Raw genomic sequence first — 18287 nt, forward strand, 5'->3', positions numbered from 1 at the left:
ATTCTGCTGTTCTTGGCCGAAGTGTTCTATATATAGCTGTTTGGTCTAGTTGGTTTATAGTATCGTTCAAGACTTGCATTTCTTTATTGATCTTCTGTCTAGATGTTCTACCCATTATTGAAAGTGGTAACTTTAAATCTCCTATATTAATATAGAATCATCTATTTCTCCCTTCAAAGCTATCAGTATTTGCTTCATATATTTTTGGGCTCTTCCATAAGGTGCATATATTTATAATTGTTGTGTCTTCTTGTTGAATTGACCCCTTTATCAGTACATATGACCTTTTTCCCTTTTAACATTTTTTGACAGTCTGTTTTATCTGATATTAGTATAGCTACCCCTCTTTTTTTTTTTTTTGGTCACTATTTGCATGGCATGTTTTTCTATCCTTTTGTTTCAGCCTACTTGTGTCTTTGAATTTAAGGTGAATCTCTTATAAACAGAATATAGTTGAATCTTGCTTTTTGATCCATTCTGCCAATCTCTGCCTTTGAATAGAGAATTTAATCCATTTACATTTAAAGTAACTATTAAGGCGGACTTTGTTCTGCCATTTTGATATTTGGTGTCTGTAAGCCTTATACCTTTTTTGTCCCTTAGTTCTTCTGTTAAGGCCTACTTTTATATGTATTTTTTGTGTCATACTATTTTGAGTTCTCACTTCTTTCTGTATATATTTTTTCATCTATTTTCTTTGTGGTTACCATAGGCTAAAATTTAACATCCTAAATCTATAACATTCACATTTGATTTCATACCAACTTAACTTCAACAGCATACACAAACACTTTTCCTGTACCCCTCCATCCCGTCTTTTTGTTGTTCTTGTTACAAATTGTATCTTTATACATTATATATCCAGAACCATAGGCTTATCCTTACTTTTTATGCATTTGTGTTTTAGATCCTATAAGAGGCAAAAAGTGGAGTTATATACAAAAACTGTAATACACTATTACTGGCATTTATAATTACCCATATGGTTACCTGTATTGGAGGTTTTTATCTTTATGCTCTCTTCAATCCACTTTCTAGTAACCTTTCCTTTTCAAGTCTGAGGAACTCCTTTTAGCATTGCTTGTAGGGCAGGTCTAGTGGTGTCTTAACTCCTTCAGCTTTTGTTCATCTGGGAATGTTTTCATCTCTCCCTTATTTTTGAAAGTCAGTTTCACCAGATATAAAATTCTTGGTTGGCAATTTTTTTCTCTCTGCATTTAAAATATTTCTCCTCACTGCCTTCTTGCCTCTATGATTTCTGATGAAAAATCAGCACTTACTCTTCTTGGGACTCCCTTGTCTATAACATGTTGCTTTTCTACTGCAGTTTCATAATTCTTTCCTTGTCCTTGGCACTTGACAGTTTGACTACTATGTGCCTGAGTGAGGTTCTCTTTGAGTTTATCCTGTTGGGGGTTCACTGAGATTCCTGAATGTGCATATTCATTTGTTTTGTTAAACTTGGGAAGTTTTCTGCCATTGTGCCTTTGAATATTCCTTCCGCCACTTTCTTTCTTCTCCTTCTGGGAATCCCATAATGTGTATATTAGTGTGCTTGATTATGTCCCACAGGTCTCTTAAGCTGTGTTCCTTTTTATTCATTCTTCTTTATTTCTGCTCTTCAGCCAGAATTATTTCAGTCCTCTGGTCTTCAAGTTTACTAATTCTTTCTTCTGCCAGCTCCTATCAAATCCTCTAGTGAATTTTCCATTTCAGTTATTGTGGTCTTCAACTCCAGTAATTGGTTTCTTTTAAAAGTTTTTATCTTTTAATTGAGACCCTCATATTATTCATTCATTGTTTTCCTTATATCCTTTAGTTCTTTTGCTGTTTTGCTTTATCTCCTTGAGCACACTGAATATCACTTTTTAAAAACCTTTGTCCAGTGTGTCCAAAGTCTAGTGTTCTTCCTTGATGGTTTCTGAACTTTTTATTTTGTTTCTTTGGATCGGCCATCATGTCCTGTTTGTCTTGGAATCTTTTGTCACACACTGTACATTTTAATATTTTAAAGAGTTAATTCTGGGATTTTGTCCCTGAGCTCTCTGTTCCTTAAGTTTGTATACAACTAGTGATATGACAGAGATTTCCCTGAGTGTAACTAAAAACAAACCAAAGCAAAAAACTACCTGTCACAGTCTTTGCAAACTGGCCCTGCTTGGTCTGGTGCTATCCGTCAGAGTCTAGCCCTCCTATCAAGATCACCCAAGTTGAAAGTGAAGTGCAGGGTCCTCTCTGTCTCTTCTGAGGTAGGGTCTTGTCCTGGTCTTGTGCTTGTTCCTGGTCTTAGGAATTCCCTGGTTAAAAGGAATCTGAATGCCAGCTCTACTCCATATAAGATAGACTGTATCCCACTCCCACCCCTCAGGGGCTCTGTTGTATTTCTTAAGTGGGTAATTCTTTGCCCCAGGCCACTTCAACTTAATTCTTACACTGCTTTAGCTGTCAGCAGGCTGCTTCTGCTTGCAGGGCAAATCCTGGGAGGGTGAGCCAGAGGTGGGTTTCCTGGTTCAGTCTTTCGGTCTGCCACCTGACAGATTGGCACCGACATACAGGCACCCCAGTAGGTGCATCTGCGTTACTCTGCTCTCTCCAGAATAGGGCCAAGGACCCACAATGGGAAGGCAGGCTGGCTCCATACTCTGCTGGGGAAAGGGACCAGCAAGGGTACCAGGAGCTTCTCCTACAGTTTTGTTTTTTTTTTTAAGCTGTTTTCTTGATCTGGCACTCACCCAGTAACTTCAACACTTTAACTGTTTTCTTGAGTTTTGAGGAAGACAGCTCTACCAGTTTTTGCTAGCTGTTTAAAGGACTCTAACTAACCATGTTATGCCTCTGTCGCTGGAGCCCACGCCTGAAGACCAGACTGAGCATCAGATGGGTATTTAGAACATAAATCCCCTCACTGCACACCTCTCTACTAAGGACCAGACTGCAATCAAGAATGAACTGACCAGTTAGCCTGACCAGAAAAACTCAGATCGCATTTCTTATTAGTTATTGGGACTCAATGTCCACCGATAGTACTGCCTTTCATTTCTAGTGTGCACTGTCTTAGTAATAAAGAATCCTTCCTACTCATTAAGATCAGTCCAGCTGGAAAGTCAGAGTCTGCAGGGAAGCTGCAAAGCCACTAAAAAGTCAAATAAAGTGATGCTCACTTCAGTAAAATCCTGGTTTTATCAAGTTTTATTAATTTTGCAAAGCAGGCAGAGGCCAACCCTGCCAAAGCCTCTGAGCCACATGGGAAGAGCTCAGGGAGAAGTCATTAAAACAACAGAAGGGGAGAAAGGACTTAATAGTGCCAGGCCCTTTCTAGGCCTTGTTTCTCATCCTTTCCCTTTTCATGGTTAAGAAAGAAGGTCTTTTAATGTTTATTTTCTTCATTTTTTATTGTAAGAGAGCAGGACCCATGAGTTTATTTTTACTTTTTATAATAACACCTCATCCTCTCTTTCAGTTTGCTTTTCAGACCACTTTCACAAACATTCACTGAGTCTTACCACTTCAATCCTTCCAGAGACGCTGGAATGGTCTCCAGTTTACAGGTGAAGAAACTGAGGCTCAGAGCTAGTGAAGTGACTCACTTGCCCAGAGCCTGAATTTCCTAATTTCTGGGCCACACTGTGGCATGGTCTAGCCTGCTTCCTCCTCATCAGTGTAGCCTCTTCTGGAGGAGTGAGCAGAGGGGCTGTTCAGTGCACAGGAAGCCCTGGGGCAAAGCAGATAAGAGTTCTTCAGGAAGCATCTTCTTGGTGGCAAGTCAGCCCTTCTCCAGCCTCTAGGGAGCCACTGGGAAGAGCCTCAGAGCAGATGCGGCAGCTCCATCCACATGACTCTGCTGCAGGTGCCCCTGACAGACGTGAATGACACGGCCGGACAAGGAGAAAGGTACGGAAGGCGCAACAAGCAAAGGCAACCAGTAGAAATTAGTTGGAAATGAGTTCACAAAGAACCGTGGAAGGACTTGTGAAAACAAGGTCCAGATAAAACAGGTGGAGTCCTACCCAATCAAAAATGAGCCGGGGGCAGGGTTGGGGTGGGTGGGGACTTGGTGGCCCTTGGTGGTTTCCTTTCATAAAACCCATCCAGTATGTTTTACTTATAACCCAGGTGTTCTTGTTAGTGTGACTCTTCACTGAGAAATAAAAGCACTATTGCCTCTTTGTTACAGTATCAGACATAGGATATTATAAAGTAAAAGAGGCCTTCAGAAGACTTTCAGGTATGTTAATTCCATCTGGTGCTCATGAACTGATAATGCAGGGTGTGCGTGACCAGTGGAGGGAAATTCCCACTGCCTGCTACTGAAGTCTTGCTGTGCTTTTTAAAAGTTCAAAGGGTCTAGGAGGCCCATTTAAATACATTTGATGGTGAAAATGATTCAATTAGAATTAAGCCCTCCAAAAAAAAGGCCTGTCTAAACCTCTTTGCTTGAATCACGAATTAAATGTCTAATGCAAACATTTTAAAAGAATTGGAAAACATTTCCCCTGAAAATATTTAATGTAAATAACTCCTTGAGATGGGGTTTTCTACAAAACATTTGTTAGCAAATGCCTTTTTTGAGGGAACAGGGGCAGCAGGAGGGTGGGGACAGGTTATCAGAAAATGATAAGATTGCTTTTTATTGCAATGAAAGTAACAAAGAATCCCACCCCCAAGCACCCCTTGCTTTATGTGAAAAACTGTCAAGCATAATGAGCAAGTCATCAGCGGGAGATGATACAGCCCCAGGTTCTCAGAGAATATCTTCAAGCCACTACTTCTGTGCTCCTTCACTGTGCCCAGAGCCATCTGCCAAAACCATGAATTCACCTCAGATTACATCTTGTTTGTTCTTTTTATCTCTTTCAAAAATTGAAAAGGCTTCAGTAATACAGCTGAGGATTACCAAGTCTAAAATAAGCACGGGGTCTCATAAACATAATGTTTTCAGCTCGTGTGGAGTAAACACAGGAAGGCACACAATAAATTAAAGTAGACTTTGACTCTTCAGAGGGGTCTGCGGTGACCTCCGGGGGCTGAGTTTTCAGCACAGGTGCAGTGTTGAGGACTCCAGAGGGAAGGGAGGAATCTCTCCTTTAATAAGTTATGGCAGCAGACAGGTCACATGGCCAACTGGAGAACAACCCCTCCACTGTAATGAAGGTCTTCCAAGTATCACTTGCTGAGGCAGCCACATCCACGTCTGCGTGGATCAATTTCATGTGCACCCTTGTTATATAGCACTGGTGGCAAGTTAGTCCACAGGACTCCATCTGTTATTAAGTAAATCACTTGGAAAACAAAGTTGAAGTAGCTCAGTAAAACAATAAAGTGCATTCAGTGAGAGTAGCTGTTGCCTACTGGTTGTTTCTCATTTCAGCTGAGGCACCCAAATCAACATGAAAGGTGATAATATTTACCATGAGTAAAAATTGTAAAAGCTTGTTTGTACTAAAGAGCCTGCATTTCTAAATGCACTTTTCTGTTAGTTTCCCTGTCTTCATGTTATTAAATTCTAACTAACTGCTGGATAAGGAGATGGTTTATGACAAGGGGTGAAAAACATGGAGACAGAAGAGGAGCGGTCCATAAATATTCCTTAAGGGTTCCACTTGCAAAGGTGTAAGTAAAGGGGGTAACAGCAAAAAAGGTCAAGTCCCATGCTGAATTCAAATGTGTGTCCAGATGAGCTGAGACACAGATTAGCTTCTGGAAGGCTCTGCATATAAACCTAAGAGTTTATTCTGAGTCCACATACTTGATAACTGCTATAACACACTTGCGTCTTCCATGGCCTCAACCCACCTGTAAAAGGAAAGAAAGAGGACACTTGGTTTTGTGGCTCTGCCTGCAACTCTGGTGACAGAAGCTATAAATGACTGAACTTGATCACTATTAGTTTGAGGGCAAGGACGATGTCATTTTCATATGTGTTTGCCGAGCACTTAACAAGAGGCCCGGAATACAGTGCAAAAGTTTGCTGAATCGATGCATGTCTACATGAGTGAATCGTAATAGTCTAAAAATTCTTTTGACCAGGAATAGGTAACCCCAGGGTCTGCTACAGCCCAAATCCCACTCGATGAGATAAAGATGGCTGGAGGAGAAGTGAACCTAACCCCTGGGCAACAACTCATTTAACTTTTGAGAGAGAGGCAATGGGGGTATAGGGTTAGTTTTCTTAGTACCTCTGAGCTGAATTGGTGTCCTCTGCTTTGAAGCTATAAAATAGGGTTTTCTTGTGGTAAAGGTGAAAAATTGGTCCTACTTCACTGCTGCCCTCTTCCTTTTCTGGGGCAATGGTGAAACCCAGCAGAGGCATACTCTCCATGGCCACTTTGTCCTGCAGAGGGAAAAACATATTAAACACTGTACCATATACAGTCAAGAGCTTAGCACTTACTGTTAAGTCCAATTTAAGATGTATGGAGAGTCCTCTGTTTGGGGCATCCTTTGGCATCTGCAGAATAACCACATAAGTTCTCTGCCCCTCCTTCCCCGCCAGGACTGGTCATGAGGAGGGAAAGAAACTTAACATTTCTTGACAGCCTACAAGGGGCCAGGTATCTTGCACATTCTTGTTTAATCCTCACAACAATCACAGAGGTGTCACCCACATTCCAGGAAGAAACCGAGGCTCCAGAGATTGTTGGTAACTTCCTCAAGCTCACACATCTGGTGAGGGCAGAGCCAGAATTTGGACTCACAACCACCGTCTAACCCTACATTCTTTCTGCTGACTTGCTTAGTCAGCGACTTGGTTGGTTTTCCAAAGTTAGCTCTGATAACATTTTCTGTACTCATTACCCCACCCCCTCAGTCACAGTTCCTAAATAGGGATACTCAGGGTCTCAATGCTATAAAATTGGTAACAATTCAATGAGATGTATCCAGAGGAATGTAGATAGATCTTAAAAACATAGTGCTCAGTGGAAAAAGAAGGTTTTAATATATAAATACATACTTATGTATATTAAAAATGTATGTACTTTCCAAGCCCACATAAACAAAGATATAATTAATTAAGCACATTAGAATGACTGTGGGAAGAGGAGGAATAGGAGTGGAACTTATTTATAAAGGAGTCAATTTTCAAAGATTGCTAGGTCAGAAAAAGCATTTGACAAAACCCAATGCTCAATAATGATAAACTCTCAGCAAAACAGGAATAGAAAAGGGCATCTACAGGATGACTACAGCTAACATCATACTTAGTAGTGGAATACTGAATGCTTGTCCCCTAAGTTTGAGAATAAAGCAAGAGGATGTTCATTCTCACCAATTCAGTCCGACATTGAACTGGAGAGTCTAGCCATTGCATTAAGGCAAGAAAAGAAACAAAAGACACAAAGAATAGAAAGGAAGACATAAAACCATCTGTACTTGCAAAGGGTATATCTGATTACAAAACAACTACTGGAACTAATAAGGAATTTTAACAAGGCCTCAGGATAAATATTTTTAAAATATATACACTAGTAGCAAATAACTAGAAAATAAACTCCATTTACAATAGCATTCAAAAAATAAAATACTTAGGAATAAATTTAACAAATACAAAATTTCTACACTAAAAACTACAAATATTATAAGGGAAAAGAACCACTAAATAAATGAAGATTCATACCATGCTCATGGATCAGAAGACTCAATATTGTTAAGCTTCCAATTCTTCCCAAAATAATCCATAGATTCAACAATGCCTATTGTAATCCAAGCAGGCTGTGTGTGTGTGTGTGTGTGTGTGTGTGTGTGTGTGTGTGTGTGTTAGAAACTGACAAGCTGATTCTCAAGTTTATATGGAAATACTAAAGACCTAGAAGAACAAAGTTGGAAGACTTACACAACCTGACTTAAAGATTTACTGTAAAGTTATGGTAATGAAGACAATGTGATATATTGGCATGAGGACTGATAAATAAATGAATGAAACAACTGAGAGCCCAGAAATGGACTCACACTTATTCAGTCTTTTGATGCTGAACAGACACACCAAAACATTCCAATATGGAAAGGAACATCTTTTCAACAAAAGGTGCTGAAACAACTGGATAGCCATATGGAAAAAAGTGAACCTCCAACCCTATCTCACAGTATGCACAAAAATTAATTTGAAATAGACTTAAATGTAAAAGTTTAACCATAAAGTTTTCAGAAGAAAATGCAGGACAATATCTGTGACTTGCAGTAGACAGAGGTTTCTTAGGACTAAGACAGCAAGCAATAGCCACAAAAGAAAACATTGATAAATTAGACTTCAAAGTTAAAAACTTCTGTTCACCAAGAGAAACCACTAAGAACCATTAAGAATAGGCAAGCCACAGGCTGGAAGAGCATATCTGCAAAACATTTGTCTGACAAAGGACCACTATTCAGGATATATAAAGAATTCCTATAATTGAATAACAGAACAACAAACAACACACCTTTTAAAAAAAAGGCCTAAGATCTTAACAGTCACTTCCCAGTGGGAGAGATATACCAATGACCAAGGAGCACATAAAAATACCATGTGCTTAATATCATTAGTCACTAAGGAAAATCAAAATTAAAACCACATTGAGAGGAAGAGGGGCAAGATGGTGCAAGGAGGTGTGGAATTTATTTAGTCCCCTAGAGCAACTAATAAACAACCAGGAATAACTAGTAAATAATCTGGAACAACTGCTGGGGGACAACTGTGACTGTCCATACATCGTACACCAACCTGGATTGGGTGGAATGGCTGAGATCGCAGAATAAAATCTGTAAGTAAAAACTGCGGAAACGTGCTGGGAGCCCCCTCCCCCCACGGCAGGCTGAGCTGCAAGACCGCACTGTGGGAGAAAGCAGCATTCCCAGAGCGAGCGAATATAGTGCAACCTAGCTCCAACTGGGGTTTTAATTAAAAAATGTGGACTGCTGAATACAAGCTACAAACACAAACAAAGCCCTAACAAGCAGCAAAGTACCCTGAGGTCATTCCCAGTGGAGAGAAGGTGGGGCTGACAGAAAAAAAGATTAATTAACAAAAAGAAGGAAAAATACAGAGGCTCTTAGAGACAACTGACCTTAGCCAGAAAATACCAATGCCCCGGGAAAGGGAGCTCAGGAGACCAGGTGCTCTCTCAGACAGACAGGCGAAACTGGGGTGCCATGCACAGGCTATGAAAGACGGCTTTCTCTCTCTCAACCTGAGTGGCTCAGTGGAGAAAGCTTCAGCCATTTTCAGTTTGCAGCACTCTGACCCAGACAGGGCTGGAGTTAACAGAGTCAGAGAGAAAAGGAGTAATTTAAATGCAGAAAATAATGCGATAGGGGAGTATGTCTTCCCTAACAGGAAGGAGGTGGGGCCTAGCCCAAGTGCCCACCCTCCCTTCAGAACTTGGACCCCACGGCCTGGGGGAAAACAGTTAAAACAGAAACAACCTAAGCTGAGAACTAAAGGGACCAAACCTCTTCAGATCAGTGAGGAGTGACAGGCTAACAGGTACCAACTGCTGGGCAGGTTAGGAAAAGCACAGCAGCTAGAGGCCTCACAGGAAAGTCTGTCAATCTTCTAAGGCACCCTTAGGGAAACCTGATTCATAATATAGCCCCATTCTGAGACCTGAGCCCTTTCTGGCCTGGGAAAATATGATTGGCATAATCAAGGAAACTAGATGCCTAGACAACAGAAAATTACAAATTACACTAGGAAAAGCAAAGATATGGCCCAGTCAAAGGAACAAACTTATACCTCAATTAAGATACAGTAGAGATATTTGTTTCACTTTAGTAAAACAATCACTTAAAGATTTCAAAAGAAATATGATAAATCAATTCAAAAACCAAGTCAACGAGTTCAGGGATGATATGGCAAAAGAGATGAAGGATATAAAGAAAACACTGGGTGAACATAAGGTAGAAAAACAACTGGCAGAATCTATGGAAATGAAAGACACAATGCAACAGATGAAAAACACAATGGAGACAAACAATAACATATTTCAAGAGGCAGAAGAAAACACTCAGGAACTGGAGAATAAGACACCTGAAATCCTATACACGAAAGAACAGATAGGGAAAAGAATGGAAAAATATGAGCAACATCTCAGGGAATTGAATGACAACATGAAGCACATGAATGCATGTGTCATGGGTGTCCCAGAAGGACAAGAGAAGGCAAAAAAGGCAGAAGCAATAATAGAGGAAATAATTAATGAAAATTTCCCATCTCTTATGAAAGACATAAAATTACAGATCCAAGAAGCGCAGCATACCGCAAACAGAATAGATCTGAATAGACCTATGCCAAGACACTTAATAATCAGATTATCAAATATCAAAGACAAAGAGAGAATCCTGAAAGCAGCAAGAGAAAAGCAATCCATCAAATACAAAGGAAGCTTGATAAGACAATCTGCAGATTTCTCAGTAGAAACATGGAGGCAAGAAAGCAGTGGTGTGATGTATTTAAGATACTGAAAGAGAAAAACCACAAACTGAGAATCCTAAATCCAGCAAAACTGTCCTTCAAATATAAGGGAGAGTTTAAAATATTCTCTGACAAACAGACAATGAGAGAGTTTGTGAATAAGATACCTGCTCTACAGGAAATACTAAAGGGAACACTACAGACAGATAGGAAAAGACAGGAGTGAGAGGTTTGGAACACAATTTTGGGTGATGGTAGCACAGCAATGTAAGTACACTGAACAAAGATGACTATGAGTATGGTTGAAAGAGGAAGGTTAGGAGCATGTGGGACACCAGAAGGAAAGAGGAAAGATAAAGACTGGGACTGCATAACTCAGTGAAACCTAGAGTGCTCAACAACTGTGATAAAATATACAAATATGTTTTTATAGGAGGGAGAACAAATGAATGTCAGTCTTGCAAGGTGTTAGAAATGGGGTGGTATTGGGGAAAAAAATGCAATCAACACAAACTAGAGACTATAGTTAACAGAAATATTATATTATGCTTCCTGTAATGTAACAAAGGCAAAATGCCTATAATGGGGGATATGAGGGGTATGGGACTCTTGGCATTCATTGGTGATGTTGCCTGACTCTTTTATTATTCTTTATCTTTTGTTGCTTTTTAGCTGTTGTTTTTTTTTCTTTCTTTTTCTTTTGTCTCTCTACCTTCTTTGACTCTTCCTCCTTCTTTGTGGAAGAAATGGAGATGTCCTTATATAGACAGTGGTGATGGAGGTGAATGCATAAATACATGATTATACAAGAAACTATTGATTGTTTACTTAGGACGGAATGTATGGTGGGTGAACAAAACTGTCTTAAAAAAAAACGGGTTGATGAAGAAATCTTGAGAGCAATATATTGAGTGAAATAAGTCTCACTGATATGAACTAATTATAATATGTAAAACCATAGATATGAAATATAAGTTACCAGGATATAGAATGAGGCTAAGGAATGGGTAGTGGATGCTTATTATGAGCAGAATGTTTAACTAGGTTGAACTTAAGTGTTTGGAAATGGACCGAGGTGATGGTAGCACATTGTGAGAATAACTAACAGTGCTGAATGGTGTGTGAATGTGGTGGAAAGGGGAATTGTAAGAGTGACGTATGTCACCAGAAGGAAAGCTGGAGGTTAAAATATTGGAATGTATAAAACAGTGAATCTTGTGGTGGACAATGTCCACGATTAACTGTACAAATATTCAAAATCTCCTTCATGGCATAGAAAAAATAAATGACACTATAACTAGAAGTTAATAATAGAGGGGTATATAGGGGAAAAATATACATATTGCAAACTATGTACTACAGTTAGTAGTATTCTAACATTCTTTCATCAACGGTAACAAATGTACTACACCAATACTATGAATCAGTAATGGAGGGGGTTTGTTATGGGTATGGGAGGATTTGAGTTTTCTTTTTTGTTTTTATTTCTTTTCTGGAGTAATGAAAATGTTCTAAAAATTGAAAAAAAAAAATTACGGTGATGGATGCACAGCTGTATCATGGTACCCGTGGGCAACTGGTTGTGCCTTTTGGATGACTGTATGGTATGTGAACCATCTCAATAAAATTGAGTTAAAAAAATACTAAAAAAAAGGGGGGGGATTACCTCAACTTGATAAAGAGCATCCTAAAATCTATACATCATACTTATTGATGAAAGACTAAATGCTTTCCCTCTAAAGACTGAAAACAAGGCAAAGATGAACCCTCTCACTATTCTTATTCAATGTAGTATTGGAAGTTGTAGCCACTGCAGTAAGGCAAGAAAAATAAATAAAAGGCATAAAAAATAAAAAAAATAAAAAAATAAACCACATTGAGGTACAACTACACCTCCACCAGAATGGTTAAAATTAAAAAGAGTGACAATAGCAAGTGTTAGCAAAGATGTGGAGCAAGTAAAACTCAAATTCTCATACATTTTCATGGGAGTGTAAAATGGTACAATTGTTTTCAGAAAAACCTCTGGCAAATCCTTATAAAACAAACATATACCTACTAAGGTGTATCACAAGTGATCCAGCAATGCTAATCCTAGGTATTTAATTAAGCGAAATAAAGCTTATGCTCACACAAAAACCCACACAAATATTTGAAGGGCCGTACTGTTCCAAACTGGAAACAACCCAAATGTCCTTCAACTGGTGAATGGATAAACTGGTATATTCACAAAACAGAGTATCACTCAGCAATAAAAAGGATGAACTATCGGTGTAACGAACAACACGGATTAACCTTAAAAACATTCTGAACAGAAGAAGTCACATAGGATTTCATTTATATGAAAATCTAAGAAGCAAAACCTATGGTGGAAAAACCTCTAGGTATGGGGCAAGGGTGAGGATTTATAGACTCTCTTGGGGGTTGAATCATGTCCCCCACAGAAAGCATGCTCAGGTCCCAACCCCTGGTCCTGTGAACCCATTTGTAAGCAGGAACTTGGAAGATATTACTAGTTACAATGTGCCCAAACTGAATGAGTGTGGCTTCAATCCAATATGGGTGAAGTCCTTACAAGAAAAGGGAATTGGACACAGAAGAGAAGCCATGGAGGGGGCAGCCAGAAGCTGGAAGTCAGCAGAACCCAGAAGAGGAAGGAGAAGATGCTGCCAAGTATGCTGCTCTGTGACAGAAAAAGCCAAAGAACCCCAAAGATTGCTGGCCAGCCAGAAGATACCCCAGGAGGAAGCCAATGTTCTAGCTTTTGAAACCATGACCCAACAAATTCCTGTTTTAAGCCAACCCATGTATGGTATTTGTTTTAGCAGCTAGGAAACAAATACAGACAAAGCAGTCAAAACTCATCAGACAGTATATTTAAGATCTGTGCATTTCATTATATGTAAATTGCACCTCAAAGGAAAAAAAAAAGATGCACTTGCTCTGAACCTAGAGACTTTGGGTTTTCTGTGCTCAGACGGGGTTCACCTTTCTTTGGTGGTTCTTTACATACCACTAGCCTTCTGAGCATTTCTTTCCAAAGTGTGTTCTGTGCAACAGTTCTGTGTTGTGTTTTACGAGGAAAGGGCTGGCTTGGGCAATGGCCTTGCCTTAGAGATTCCCAGTGCCTTAGGGATTCTCAGTATTTTAGAGATTCTGAGAAGTACTGGCATGAAGTCCAGCTGATGGCTTACTCGGGGTTCCCTCAGAAACCAGTTTCGATGGAATGCCTGTGTGTGTGTCCTATGAAGGCCTTCTTGAGAAGACGCTGCTCTGGGCTGCAGAGAGGTATCAAATTCAGTTTGTTCTGGAGGGATCAAGAGTCTACTCAGAGCAGAAAGTCCAGTCTGTGGACATGCGAGTGAAGGGCCCTGTCAGAGCTGCCTCAACTCGCACTCGTCCACACGGGTACCTTCCCACTATCTGTCTGCTTCCCTGCTGGCCTCCGTGATCCCTGAGGACAGGAAAGACTGTAACCATCCGCCTGCTGCAGGTCCTTTGTGAGCTAAGCTTTTTGCCCCCACCGAAGGAAGTGCCATTTGGACATTTTCCAGCATTAGCAGGCAGGGAAGAAGAGCCCAGCCCTGTGCTCATGCGCCCACCCCGATGAGGTCAGGCACCCACCCCTCTGCACCTTGTCAGAATGCATTTAAGTACCTTTTCAAAGCAGACTTAGCCTGTGGAAGCCACCAGATGGTGGGACATGGAGGGGGATATCTTATCCAACAGGTTCAGCCTGGGTCAGGACCAGACGGCCTCCTTGGTGGACAAACACCACCCCATACCTCTCTACTCCAGAAGCAGGCTTGATTTCCAAGGCTCTCTTGCCTATGACTTAGCAGACTTAAATATAAGAGGTTCTATACAAGTAGAAATTTAAGTTTTATTTAGTAAAGAGTTACCATGAGATGATATACAGTTCCCTAACAACAACAACAACAAAAAACAGAGTTCAGTAGCTTCCGCCAGACTATTGAATTTTGTCCCAAATGACTGAAGTGGAAAGTGGAAAGGAGTTTGGCTTGTACTAGATGCAGGGCCTGTGTTATTTAAGCACTTTATTGCATGGATCTACAAGCTGTTCTTCCGTATCTCCAAAAAGAAATTGTAACTTCCTTAAATTTGGAACCAACATGCAGTTGTATGTCCACTGCAACACTTGGTATATGGCGTTGCTCAATACAGACTTGATAAAAGTGAGATCTGGTCCCGGCATCCTGGAGCCCACACTGCCCTGCAGGTACGAAGACACTGTGCAGGCCCACACGGACATTCAGAGGCACGAGCCTAACCTCTGGGCCTGCTCGGGATAGAGGAGAGAAAGCGTGAATCAAGCACTACCTCGCTGGCCATGTAGGTGTAGAGAACTTTGCCTTTGATGACAAACCAGAGCTTCTTCCAGTGCCTCTTGCCTTTCTTACACTGGCTGAGATAGCCACTGATGGCAGAGCCCTCTCCAGAGGCGGCCACCTAGAGGAAGGCAAGCAGAGGGGTCAGGTCGACCAGGGGGCTGGACATGGTTCCAACAGACAAGGCGACATTCCAAACCAGTTGTCAGAGGACTTACACTACTTTGAAATCTGATACTTGGATAAGGTCTCATGGTCCATCAAGTACCAAAGTCAGCAAAATATGACTTCATGGTTTGAAACAGGATTTACTGAATATGGTTTTGGACCCAGGAAAGAAACAGGTCAAAAACTGCCTTCACAGTACTGCCCCCTAGTGGTGTTTAAAATTCTTGGTTCCCTCGCCCCTAACCCACCCCCCTCAAATTAAGAAATGGCAGATACTCAGGTGAAACATTCTTCCTTCTAAAATTGATTCTTACACTGTTCAGCTTATCTCTTTCTTACATTTAAGGAAGGATCCTTTTTGTACTGTTTACCTAAAAGATTTTACCTTCTCCCGCCCAATAGGGTGTGCATAGAGTTTTATTATTACTCCTCCTAATAATAATAATATTATTATTACTCTGTGGCCTGGCTTCATGTGGTGGTTAAGAACACAGGCTTGGAGTAATACCAATCTGGGGCTCTAGCCCAGGCTCTACCACTTACTAACTGGGTAATGTCAGGCAATTCACTTACTTCCTAAGTCTTCGTTTCCTTACTCCTAGCAAAGGATCAAATGAGGAAAGACAGTACAGTGCCTGACCCACAGTAAGAGTTCAATAAATATTAACCTGACTTTTAGCGCAAGAAGGCTAGGCTTAGAAATAGTTTCATCTCACCTTTTCATTTAACCCATGAGGAACCTGAGATGCAAAGGAACGGAGGGAGATACTGAAGGGCAAATCCCTGGTTGGCTGAAGAGCAGGTAAAAACTCAGATCTCTCAGCGAGTAGTCAGGAATTCTTTTTACCACAGGACAATGAACTTCAGTGAGAGAAAGGAATCTACTACGAACAGCTCGGGCTCTTTTGAGAAGTACCAGGAAAGAAGCCTGGTATTCAGTCCTGTTCCTACCAAAAGTTCCAAGACTCCTAACGGCAGACCCTGGCTCTCTCCCCTCCTCGCCGCCCCCCACTGCCCTGGAGCATCGCCACCAAGTGAGTCAGGCACAGTTAGTGGATGAGCGTGTCAGAGGACGGCAGCCAGGGAAACCCAGTTCTGCCTCCTTCCTTTCTGACCAACTCCTATGGTAGAAGGTCCTACTGCTGAGGTGGAGCACCTGGTAAGACAGGGAGAGGGTGGCAGATTTGAGGGCAAACTTCTCCTAAGGCCTCTGCAGATCCCACTGAGTGCAGCCTTCGCTGGATGATAAAAAGGTTGTCCCTGTGGACAAAACCACCAGAGGGCTGACTCGGGCAGACCCAGATGGCCCAGGATTGGAGCAGCCTGACTTCAGAAGGGCCTACTGGCTCTCTGGGTAAGAGCAGTTCTCAAACTGCACCGTGGAACACTCGGAGTCCAAGAGCTCAACTCACGGAGACCACCAGTAGGAGGAAGTGGGGTGGTCTTTTCTCAATTTGTGGAAAGGGACTGGTTAATTAAATTATGGTACAGCCATATGATATAAAAAAAGTGTAAGATTTATGTGTATGAGCAAACATGATACATTAAATGGGAAAATGTATAGAAAATTCAGTATATGTTGTCTTTGGGTAGAAAAGAGGACCTGTGAGTGCACAACTGTATTATGTATATACATGACAATTTATGGAAGGACCAAAAGGAATTTAATGGTTACCTCTAGGGAGTGGCACTGAGGGAACCTGGGGAGAGAGAAAAATTCTCTTTTCATCGTATCTCTTTTGTGCCTTTCTGAATTTTTTTCCACCATGTATGTGGGAGCTCCCCAAATTTTAATTTGCAAAAGGAATTAGGTTAATGGATAGAACTGTATCCATTTAAATTTTTCATCCCATAATGCTTTTTAAACCCTTGACACCTTCTACTCAATAATGAATATTAATGGGATACTTGGTAACAGCTGATCACACTTTGTTCAACAGCTTGTATACTGGTGGGGACACATTTGTTTGAGGTTGTGATTAGAATATAGACATATCATCTGGTCCTATTTGCAGCTAGCACAAATGATTCCTAGTTTGCAGGACGGAACTGAGTTTAGCCATTCTGAGGTTTCCTGCAGCGTCCCAGGACCCTGAGCCCATCTGAGCCCCCCAGAGTGAGAGAACAGTATGGCTCAGAGGGCCTGACGTGAGAGAGCTAACCCAAGACTGCAGCTCCTTTAGACTTGGAGACCCGTAGTGATCTGTGCAGGACCCTTGGGGGGCCCTGGGGGGCATCCCTAGATCTAGCCTATGGGCAAGAGAAGAAGAAAGGAGACAAAAATAGAAGGGGGGAGGTGGTGAGAATGGAGGGAATGAGGTCTCCTAGCACCACATCCAACCATCTGAACCATGTTTAACCACATTCAACCCTGTCCTCTGCCACCAAGCAAGTGCCACCTCAGTCATGCCAAGGAGACAGGCCTGGAAAGGAGAGACAAGGCACTGTCATTTTTAGCGGTGAGTCAGTCCCTGTAGCCAGAATCTCTCCCATTAGAAAGACTGTTAGGAAGAGCCTGGTTTGGAGGGTCTGAGGAATACAAGCCTGACCCTGCCCACCCAGCAGGACACTTGAAACACAGACCCTGGGCCTCCTACTCAGGCAGCCCCCTGCCCCCAAGCCTTACCTCAGTCAGGGCCGAAGGGACTTTCTTCTGTTTCTTGAAAGTCGACGGGTTGATGCTGTGGAAGACGGATGAGAAGGCACTGCTCGAGAAGCGGGGCGAGGACAGGGGGAAGCTCATGCTCACAGGCCGCTCTGGAGTCAAAAGGCACAGCAGGGAAGGCAGGTGAGAATCGGCACAGATGGACACACGTCTTTTCTTTGAAATGCTGATTCCTGTAAAATCAGAGCTCCCAGGCCTTCCCAATAGCCCTACCATGGGGGCTAAGTATGACCTACTAGAATGGCCATTATTAAAAAAATGGAAAGTAACAAGTGTTGGCAAGGATTCAGGGAAACAAGAACCTCACACATTGTTGGTGACAATGTAAAATGGTTCAGCTGCTGTGGAGAACAGTTTGGCAATTCCTCAGAAAGTTAAGTATAGAATTACCATGTGACCTGGCAATCCCACTTCTAGGTATACATATATACATATATATATATATACACACACACACACACACACATATACACACACAAAGAAAATTGAAAGCAGGGAAGCAGAGATACTTGTACACAGCCAAAAGGTGGAAGGAACCAAGTGTCAGTGGAATAAATGGATAAACAAAATGTAGTAACACCTACAGTGAAGTATTATCCAGCCATAAAAACGAATGAAGTCCTGATACATGCAACAACTTGGATGAACCTTGAAGACATCATGTTGAGAGAAATAAGCCAGACACAAAAGGCCAAATATTGCATGATTTCACTTACATGAA

At 41.4% G+C, this 18287-nt stretch overlaps 1 protein-coding gene across 2 annotated transcripts in view; it reads right to left on the minus strand.

Annotated features, from left to right (window-relative positions):
* Positions 1-3171: 3171 nt before the first annotated feature.
* The window catches only part of FGD5 (FYVE, RhoGEF and PH domain containing 5), a 148510-nt gene continuing 133394 nt past the window's right edge, over positions 3172-18287 (minus strand). For both annotated transcript variants that reach the window (XM_037802593.1, XM_037802591.1), the window contains exons 18-21: positions 17528-17658; positions 14726-14854; positions 6177-6331; positions 3172-5793 (exon numbers count right to left, since the gene is read on the minus strand). In XM_037802593.1, coding sequence (XP_037658521.1) covers positions 5757-5793; positions 6177-6331; positions 14726-14854; positions 17528-17658 — 452 coding nt within the window. In that variant the 3' untranslated portion in view covers positions 3172-5756. The remainder of the gene's footprint in view (positions 5794-6176; positions 6332-14725; positions 14855-17527; positions 17659-18287) is intronic.

Source organism: Choloepus didactylus, chromosome 1 (assembly GCF_015220235.1).
Source record: "Choloepus didactylus isolate mChoDid1 chromosome 1, mChoDid1.pri, whole genome shotgun sequence".
NCBI classification, from domain to species: domain Eukaryota; kingdom Metazoa; phylum Chordata; class Mammalia; order Pilosa; family Megalonychidae; genus Choloepus; species Choloepus didactylus.